This window comes from Coccinella septempunctata, chromosome 5 (assembly GCF_907165205.1).
Source record: "Coccinella septempunctata chromosome 5, icCocSept1.1, whole genome shotgun sequence".
Classification (NCBI taxonomy): domain Eukaryota; kingdom Metazoa; phylum Arthropoda; class Insecta; order Coleoptera; family Coccinellidae; genus Coccinella; species Coccinella septempunctata.
The window spans coordinates 10,169,009-10,179,999 of record NC_058193.1 but is presented as its reverse complement, the minus strand read 5'-3'; the positions used below and the strand labels follow the sequence as shown (position 1 = coordinate 10,179,999).

The window sequence follows — 10,991 nt, the reverse complement described above, 5'->3', positions numbered from 1 at the left end:
CCTGTAGCGGAGTGTCGCTGTTGCGCACTCAAGCTATTGCGGATTACTCTCTGAGGAGTGACGGGATTTGGCCTTGCGGTGCCGTCTCGGGGGGGTGCGCCGCTCGCTCCACACCTGACCCCTACAAGCCGATCATCCGGACGGTTCCGAGAGGAGCCGGCCTGACACTCCCCGCCGCCTTGTTGTCTAGTTATAACTGGGTGAGCAATTTAATCAAACTTGCTAAGGCTGCTGACCTACAGCAAGCTGTGGTGACTCGGGTACGCGGGATCGTCACTTCCCGATGGTAGCTAACACCTACCACCCTGCGTATATATATATATATATATATATATATATATATATATATATATATATATATATTGACCTTCATTTCGCCCAAAAAAAACCTAGTCGAACAGCCTTGAAATTCATTTTTTTTTTTCACCGTTTAGTTTCGGGATATATATATATATATATATATATATATATATATATATATATATATATATATATATATATATATATATATATATATATATATATATATATATATATATATATATATATATATATATATATATATATATATATATATATATATATATATATATAAAATGAATTTCAAGGCTGTTCGACTAGGTTTTTTTTGGGCGAAATGAAGGTCAATTCGTTCTCATACTCTATATTTCGTCCCCAGTTTGGGACATCTTCAGGAGTAACTGTAATTAGAAAAGATGTTCTACAATGCATAGAGGTATCAGGATAATGTTTGTTTTTGTTGATATGTCTGCATATGAGGCATAGTTTATGTATCTACCTGAGCTCATTGGTTTTTGATACCAGTCCAACCTTATTGTACCATCCTCACCTCTGCAAAGCTTTGTATCCAGAAAAGGTACTGTACCATTTTTCTCTTTTTCTATCGTGAACTTGATATTGTTGTCAAAATCATTGAACTTCTTAGAGAAGTTGAATGAAGGTTGGACTGGTATAAAAAACCAATGAGCTCAGGTAGATACATAAACTATGCCTCATATGCAGACATATCAACAAAAACAAACATTATCCTGGGCCTGAAGAAGAGAATCTTGGAGATAACACACGAGACCTTCAAAAAACCAGCAATTGCCAGACTCAAGAATATACTGGCCGACAATGGCTACCCCAACAGACTCCTACAGAATCTACTAAACACAGACCACTATCCCATCATTAGAGAAGAAAGGGAAGAAGAAAACCAAGACCCAGAGGCTTCAATCAAGTTTGGCTCACTGCCTTACATCAGGGAGCTAACCCCGGAACTTCTGAAGTTGTTGAGACCACATGTGAATATGAAAATAGGGAAATACAACATGGTAACAAACAGACAATTTTTCAAGACATCTCAAGATAAAATAGATAAAAACAAACGTAAGAACATTGTCTACAAGATTAACTGTAGACACTGCCCCCTGACCTATATTGGACAAACCTCACAGTCCTTGGGGAGGAGGATGACACTCCACAGAAGCGATTCGAGATTGAGACCTGAGCGCTGTGCACTTGCGAGACACGTTAACTCCACAGACCATCAAATGGATTATGAAAGTGTTGAAATCCTGGACCAAGAAAGTAACTACAACAAGCGCATCTTCTTGGAAATGTGCTATATCAAGGAAAATAATGCGATGAATGATAGATCCGACACTAACAACCTGAGCAGTATATACAGTTTCTTACTTACTTGTGACAGAAAACTATCTAGTGCCGCCACTGCCTCGACTTCGACTGTGTGACAATTTAAAAAAGTGCATTCATTACCCCTAAAACTATATTTTATTTTGTTTTTGACTTAGTTCAAATGACTAGATAAGGTGTTTTATATTGACTTCAAAATTTTGTTTAATGTTTGTGTTCACGTGATAATTATTCTTAGAACTATTAGTGGAGAAGAAGAACTTTTGACTGATGACTGTTGACACTTCATGGACCATAGACTAACCTTAGATTGAAAATTGCTACGACGACACGAGTTATTCTGAGTCCTCAAAATTGAACTTAATAGGACTTATTTTGTATTTTGGGGTGATACTTGGTGTTCTAATGGTATGAGAACATTAAGATCCCACTTGATTTCTGAGTTGCCGCTTTTATGTCATAGCTTCGTAAGTCCTGAGATGATACCTCTATGCATTGTAGAACATCTTTTCTAATGGGTTTGATTTGAGACCTTTTGTTATTGATAACCAATCCGCTTAACAGGGTTGAAGGTCAGGTTGTTGGAATAAAAACCACTTCTCAGACCATTGCCGACATGTTTCGATTTTATTCTAAAATCTTCTTCAGGGCTCTAAAATGATTACAAGATTTTTCAATTAATAACACTTATAAATAAAATGTGTTGGAACATACAATGGGACAATACATCAGTACAACAAATGAATAAAAATCACATTAATGTCTGCATATTACAATGCATAGACAAATTCCAAACTGAAAATACGAAAATTGAGAGAAACATTGAATATAATTTAGCTCAGTATACAGGTACCTGATTTAACATTAAAAAGGGGGGGAACAGTTACTTACAGTCTTTTTGTGGTTTTATAGTCAAAATCATGAAAGATATGAAACACATAACACTCTTAGACAACATCAAACGAGAATTTAACCAAAAATTGGACAAATCGGAAACAGACTGCTGTGATCACACATATGTTATAAGTAAAATTGAATTGTGTTTTGATCTACCGAGATGACATTGACGTTCAATATTAATAATTCGTTCAAGTTATTTTTCTTTTCATTTTGTTGATGAGATAGTAATAGGCTGTATTCAAACTATCAATATCTGTTCTCCTGTTAATGGATTTTTCATCCTGCTTTATAGAGATCATTTCATGGAGTAACCTTTTTTTTAAAATTTTTTGGTGTCCTAATATTTTTATTGAGTCGATGTTAAAATCAAAAGAATGGAGTGTATTTGATACATGTTCTGCTAAGGCGGTGTTGTTGTCTTTTTTCTTTTTTAGAGGGTTGAGTATGTTGAGGGAATCTCTTTCATGCTCGGAGATTCTGTCTTTAAGATACCGACCTGTTTGTCCTACATATGTAGACTGACAATCCTTGCAACAAATCTTGTAGATCACATTACTCAATAATTCTTTTGGAGTTGTACTTTTTATTTTTGTGAAAAGCTTTCTGTTGGTGTTTTCAGATCGAAAAGCTACGTCGACACCAAGCGATAAAATATTTCTTCTTATCTGCTCAGATAAACCTTCAACGTAAGTCAGGGCGTAAAATTTTTTGTTTTCAATCATATTGTCTTCTTGAATTTGTTCTCGACTTTCTCTGTAAATAATTTTTTCTATGATTTTGGTGGGATAATCATTTTTCTGTAAAATAGCTTTTATTTGGTTTAAGTTGTCTCGGTGAAATTCAGGAGAGGACAGTTTCAGAGCTCTATTTTTCAAATTATTGATAATATTAATTTTTTGTGTGATGGTGTGCTTTGAATTAAAATTTAAAACTCTGCCTGAAAAAGTCGGTTTTCGATACCAATTATATTTTATTTCATTGCCATGTCTTATCAGCAAAACGTCGAGAAAAGGTAAGGTGTTTTCCTGTGATTCGACTTCAATGGTGAATTTCAATCGTGGATGTACGCTGTTAAACACTGTGATGGTCTCTTCCACTTTATCGTCCGGTATCGACGTGCAGATATCATCTACGTATCTCTTAAAAATAGGTATGCAGAAAGAAAGTCGGCCTAGAGCAATCTTCTGAACCTCTACCATCACGATGTCAGCCACTACAGGAGCAAGACAATTTCCCATCCCTAGTCCAAAAATCTGTTTATAGTATTTGCCGTTAAAGACGAAAAAACTGTTCTCAACGCAGAAATTGAAAAGCTGTAAGAAGTCTTGAATTGTTAGGGTTGTATGTGGCTCGATTTGACTCCATTTACTCTCTATCAACTCAATGGCAAGATCAATAGGTATATTTGTGTAAAGAGATGTTACATCCAGAGAAACAAGGACATAGTTATCTGGGAGGACTATATCCTTTATACTATCTATGAATTCGAAAGAGTTTCTCACATATCTTTCATCTTTGTCGAAGGCATAGGACAACAGATTTGATAAGTATTTAGTTGAATTGTAGAGGGGACTTCCAATATAGGCAACAATTGGTCTCAAAGGATGACCTTCCTTGTGTATTTTTGGAAGAAAGTAAGCTTTGGGACATAAACCATTATTACATCTCAAGAAATCATAAATGTTCTTATCTATCTTTCCCGATTTGTGTAACGAGTATAATATCTTATTAAGTTTTGTTTGAACCTTTTTGGTAGGATCTTCGGCTAATTCACAATATGTTGTGGTATCATCTAAAATATTCAAAGCTTTAGAAATAAAATCATCCTTCAACATAGCTACCGTTGTTTTGCTTTTGTCAGCTTTTGTGATGATTATGCTTTCATTAGTTCTAAGAAAATGTTTTGTTTCATTGTACCACTTAATAATTGACCTGTCGTAGCTTCCCATATTATAAGATCTTGAGTTAATAAAATTTGTTATTAGATTTATAAGGGAATTTCGAACTAAATTTGTGTTTTCTTCATCTTCAGATTTAGACAAGATATATTCAACATCTATAATTAATTCCTTCAAAGGAAAATTACTGTTTGTATATGGTAGGTTAAATTTTTCCCCCAGACTTAACAAATATTTAGTATTGGTTGGGAAATGAATGTCAGTTAAATTAACAAACCATCCTTCCTTACATTCATTTTCATCAAGTACGTTCAACTGGGCTATCTTTAATTTCTTAAATTTGTTAATTTGCACTATTCTGGCCTTTTTGAATTCAGATTTGAAAATTACTTCGTTTTCAATACATAAAATGTTATAAATGTCGTCAGGCAGTTCTCTCAATAGTTTCGACTTAACTTTTTGGACTTCCTCTTTGAGACATTTTAACCTCCAATGAACTATGGAGATTTCTAATTTCATAATTCTTAATTTGAATGAATTGACAATGTTGTTATAGGTATTACAAAAGCTTGCTTTATCGTGTAGCAGTAATGTGTGATTAATAGACTGTTGAACATGTTTAGGAAAAATGCTCTGGTTCTTACAGTTGAGTAGAAATTTCTTATGGTTTTCGTATCGTGCTAGCTTCTTTGTTGTCGATTGCGAACTTCTTATGAGACGTATCACTTCTTGACCATAATGTTCTCGGATGTTTTCATAAAATCTTGTGTTAGTGTTATCCATTTCGAGTCAATTGAGTACCTCGAGAATATCAGAATGGGTTTGATTTGAGACCTTTTGTTATTGATAACCAATCCGCTTAACAAGGTTGAAGGTCAGGTTGTTGGAATAAAAACCACTTCTCAGACCATTGCCGACATGTTTCGATTTTATTCTAAAATCTTCTTCAGGGCTCTAAAATGATTACAAGATTTTTCAATTAATAACACTTATAAATAAAATGTGTTGGAACATACAATGGGACAATACATCAGTACAACAAATGAATAAAAATCACATTAATGTCTGCATATTACAATGCATAGACAAATTCCAAACTGAAAATACGAAAATTGAGAGAAACATTGAATATAATTTAGCTCAGTATACAGGTACCTGACTTAACATTAAAAAAGGGGGGAACAGTTACTTACGGTCTTTTTGTGGTTTTATAGTCAAAATCATGAAAGATATGAAACACATAACACTCTTAGACAACATCAAACGAGAATTTAACCAAAAAACAACATACTCAACCCTCTAAAAAAGAAAAAAGACAACAACACCGCCTTAGCAGAACATGTATCAAATACACTCCATTCTTTTGATTTTAACATCGACTCAATAAAAATATTACGACACCAAAAAATTTTAAAAAAAAGGTTACTACATGAAATGATCTCTATAAAGCAGGATGAAAAATCCATTAACAGGAGAACAGATATTGATAGTTTGAATACAGCCTATTACTATCTCATCAACAAAATGAAAAGAAAAATAACTTGAACGAATTATTAATATTGAACGTCAATGTCATCTCGGTAGATCAAAACACAATTCAATTTTACTTATAACATATGTGTGATCACAGCAGTCTGTTTCCGATTTGTCCAATTTTTGGTTAAATTCTCGTTTGATGTTGTCTAAGAGTGTTATGTGTTTCATATCTTTCATGATTTTGACTATAAAACCACAAAAAGACTTCCAATTGTTGCCTATATTGGAAGTCCCCTCTACAATTCAACTAAATACTTATCAAATCTGTTGTCCTATGCCTTCGACAAAGATGAAAGATATGTGAGAAACTCTTTCGAATTCATAGATAGTATAAAGGATATAGTCCTCCCAGATAACTATGTCCTTGTTTCTCTGGATGTAACATCTCTTTACACAAATATACCTATTGATCTTGCCATTGAGTTGATAGAGAGTAAATGGAGTCAAATCGAGCCACATACAACCCTAACAATTCAAGACTTCTTACAGCTTTTCAATTTCTGCGTTGAGAACAGTTTTTTCGTCTTTAACGGCAAATACTATAAACAGATTTTTGGACTAGGGATGGGAAATTGTCTTGCTCCTGTAGTGGCTGACATCGTGATGGTAGAGGTTCAGAAGATTGCTCTAGGCCGACTTTCTTTCTGCATACCTATTTTTAAGAGATACGTAGATGATATCTGCACGTCGATACCGGACGATAAAGTGGAAGAGACCATCACAGTGTTTAACAGCGTACATCCACGATTGAAATTCACCATTGAAGTCGAATCACAGGAAAACACCTTACCTTTTCTCGACGTTTTGCTGATAAGACATGGCAATGAAATAAAATATAATTGGTATCGAAAACCGACTTTTTCAGGCAGAGTTTTAAATTTTAATTCAAAGCACACCATCACACAAAAAATTAATATTATCAATAATTTGAAAAATAGAGCTCTGAAACTGTCCTCTCCTGAATTTCACCGAGACAACTTAAACCAAATAAAAGCTATTTTACAGAAAAATGATTATCCCACCAAAATCATAGAAAAAATTATTTACAGAGAAAGTCGAGAACAAATTCAAGAAGACAATATGATTGAAAACAAAAAATTTTACGCCCTGACTTACGTTGAAGGTTTATCTGAGCAGATAAGAAGAAATATTTTATCGCTTGGTGTCGACGTAGCTTTTCGATCTGAAAACACCAACAGAAAGCTTTTCACAAAAATAAAAAGTACAACTCCAAAAGAATTATTGAGTAATGTGATCTACAAGATTTGTTGCAAGGATTGTCAGTCTACATATGTAGGACAAACAGGTCGGTATCTTAAAGACAGAATCTCCGAGCATGAAAGAGATTCCCTCAACATACTCAACCCTCTAAAAAAGAAAAAAGACAACAACACCGCCTTAGCAGAACATGTATCAAATACACTCCATTCTTTTGATTTTAACATCGACTCAATAAAAATATTAGGACACCAAAAAATTTTAAAAAAAAGGTTACTACATGAAATGATCTCTATAAAGCAGGATGAAAAATCCATTAACAGGAGAACAGATATTGATAGTTTGAATACAGCCTATTACTATCTCATCAACAAAATGAAAAGAAAAATAACTTGAACGAATTATTAATATTGAACGTCAATGTCATCTCGGTAGATCAAAACACAATTCAATTTTACTTATAACATATGTGTGATCACAGCAGTCTGTTTCCGATTTGTCCAATTTTTGGTTAAATTCTCGTTTGATGTTGTCTAAGAGTGTTATGTGTTTCATATCTTTCATGATTTTGACTATAAAACCACAAAAAGACTGTAAGTAACTGTTCCCCCCTTTTTTAATGTTAAATCAGGTACCTGTATACTGAGCTAAATTATATTCAATGTTTCTCTCAATTTTCGTATTTTCAGTTTGGAATTTGTCTATGCATTGTAATATGCAGACATTAATGTGATTTTTATTCATTTGTTGTACTGATGTATTGTCCCATTGTATGTTCCAACACATTTTATTTATAAGTGTTATTAATTGAAAAATCTTGTAATCATTTTAGAGCCCTGAAGAAGATTTTAGAATAAAATCGAAACATGTCGGCAATGGTCTGAGAAGTGGTTTTTATTCCAACAACCTGACCTTCAACCCTGTTAAGCGGATTGGTTATCTTTTCTAATTACAGTTACTCCTGAAGATGTCCCAAACTGGGGACGAAATATAGAGTATGAGAACGAATTGACCTTCATTTCGCCCAAAAAAAACCTAGTCGAACAGCCTTGAAATCCATTATACCTTCACGACTATTACTTCAAAAAAATTACTTCAAATAATGGGCTTTTATCAAGACATTGCAGCGAGGTTTGGATATATATATATATATATATATATATATATATATATATATATATATATATATATATATATATATATATATATATATATATATATATATATATATATATATATATATATATATATATATATATATATATATATATATGTGTGTAAAGAAAAGCGTTATAATCGTGAAGCTTTTCTTAAATATTACATTCGTGTTACCTGGAATGGCCGAACTGACACTTTAAAATAAATTTTAAAGTTTTTCGAAGCGTCATAATAAATAGTTTCAGAAGATTGAATTAGAGGCTTTAAATGTTGTTTCCCTCTATTGTTTCAGGTTTGTTATATTGTGAGTTTTGATATTGTTAATAAAGATTCCCTCTATTTAAGAAAAGCTTCACGATTATAACGCTTTTCTTTACACATATATATATATATATATACATATACATATACAGGGTGATTCCGGAGGAGACCGTCAGATTTTAGGTGAAGTATACACTAGTCAATATAGTTTCGGAACAATGTTGGGTTTATTGTTCGGGGCCTTCATTGAGAGTCTACAGGGTGATTTGTCCGATTCCACTGATTTTTCTTTTATTCATAACTTTGGTATGGCTTGATCAATCATGATGAAATTTTCAGTGTAGAACAATATGATTATCTTCTTTCAATAATTCCAACATTTGTTCAAAAATACAGGGTGGGAATTATGATGAGTTCAGATTAAATATGCAGGTTGAAAAAACACCCTGTACATTCCGTTTTCAGAAATTTTCTACTTGCTTCAGGTTCTACATTAAGTTGACATTACTGGAACATTTTTATTTTTTTTGGCACAAGTCCATTTTTCCTAGAAAAATTTTTCAAAGATGAACAATATCGTTTTTTTGCTCCAAGGCAGTGAGAATATTCTGAACTAGATGGTAAAGCTGTATCGTCCAATAATATAAAGCTCTTCCAGAGTCCTAAAATAAATTTTCCAAATTCGAAATTCATTTTTGATCGCTCATATTCAGATGTATAAAATCATTTAATTCAAAGAATTACTCGTCAAATTAGTACCGAATTAGGAATTTCGCAGAGCAAAGTGAGCAAGACTTTGAAGAAAGAACAATTCCACCCAAACCACTACCAAAAGGTGCAAGAACTGTTGCCACAAGATCTGCCCCAACGATTACAATTTTGTCGCTGGGTTATTAGTCACCAACGAACTATTTTTCGTATTCTATTCAGCGACGAGGCTATGTTCACTAAGAATGGAATTTTTAATATCCACAATTCCCACGAATAGGCAAGAGACAACCCGCATTCGAAGAAGAGTCATAATACACAACACAGATTTTCTGCCAATATTTGGCTTGGAACAATAGACGGAAATTTAGTTGTCCCTCACATTTTTGCGGAAAGATTAAATGGTGAAATTTACCTAGATTTTTTGGAAAATATTTTACCAAATTTATTGGAAAATGTACATATCCGCTCTATGTACTTTCAGCATGACGGAGCACCACGCTCACTTTGCATTGAATGTGAGAAATCACCTGGATGTAAATTATCCGAACAGATGGATTGGTCGTGAAGGCCCTATTGCTTGGCCACAAAGATCTCCTGATTTGAACCCTTTAGACTATTTTGTGTGGGAATATCTGAAAACAAGAGTTTATAAGGTTGAAATTAGAAGTAGAGAACACCTAGTTGAAAGGATTCTCGAGGAATGTAATATCTTGAAGCAAAATCAATCCCTCATTAGAAGGTCAAATGGAAATTTAATAAAAAGGTATCGAATATGTATTCAAAAAAGGGGAAATCATTTCGAACATTTTATATAAATTTTGTGTTAATCCTTAGTTTTGCCGTTCATGATATGTTTCGAATGTTTATTCTGTATAAGTTGTAGATTTTTTGGTTTAAGTAGGTAGGTATAAAGATATTTTCTGGATTAAATGATTTTATACATCAGAAAATGAGTGATTAAATATGAATTTCGAATTTGAAAGAACTACTTTAGGACTCAGGGAGAGCTTTGTATCATTGGACGACACCGGTTTACATTCCAGTTCAGAATATTCTCAATGCCTTGGAGCGAAATAACGATATTGTTCATCCTTGAAAAATTTTTCTAGGAAAACTGGATGTGTGCCAAAAAAATTAAAAACGCCCTAGTAATGTAAACTTATGATAAAATCTGAAGCATGTAGAAAATTCTTGAAAACGGAATGTACAGGGTGTTTTTTCAACCTGCAAACTTAATCTGAACCTATCATAATTCCCACCCTGTATTTTTGAGAAAGTGTTGGAATTATTGAAAGAAGACAATCATATTGTTCTACACTGAAAATTTCATCAAGATTGATCAAGCCACACCAAAGTTATGAATAAAAGAAAAATCGGTCGAATCGGATAAATCACCCTGTAGACTCTCAATGAAGGCCCCCAACCATAAACCAAACATTGTTTCGAAACTGCCTTAACTAGTGTATACTTCACCTAAAATCTGACGGTCTCCTCCGGAATCACCCTGTATATATATTTAAATATATATATATATATATACATATATGTATATATATATATATATATATATATATGTGTAAAGAAAAGCGTTATAATCGTGAAGCTTTTCTTAAATATTATATTCGTGTTACCTGGAATGGCCGAACTGAC

At 33.2% G+C, this 10,991-nt stretch overlaps 2 protein-coding genes across 2 annotated transcripts; both read left to right on the top strand.

The window, feature by feature from the left end:
* The first annotated feature begins 967 nt into the window (after positions 1-967).
* Positions 968-8,219, top strand: LOC123313571. Its single transcript, XM_044898514.1, has 2 exons — positions 968-2,126; positions 8,167-8,219. The coding sequence occupies exon 1, from the start codon at positions 984-986 to the stop codon at positions 1,755-1,757; it is 774 nt and encodes a 257-aa protein (XP_044754449.1). The 5' UTR covers positions 968-983; the 3' UTR covers positions 1,758-2,126; positions 8,167-8,219.
* Positions 6,215-8,219, top strand: LOC123313564. Its single transcript, XM_044898503.1, has 2 exons — positions 6,215-7,804; positions 8,044-8,219. Exon 1 carries the CDS (start codon positions 6,558-6,560, stop codon positions 7,605-7,607), a length of 1,050 nt encoding a protein of 349 aa, XP_044754438.1. The 5' UTR covers positions 6,215-6,557; the 3' UTR covers positions 7,608-7,804; positions 8,044-8,219.
* Positions 8,220-10,991: the final 2,772 nt, after the last annotated feature.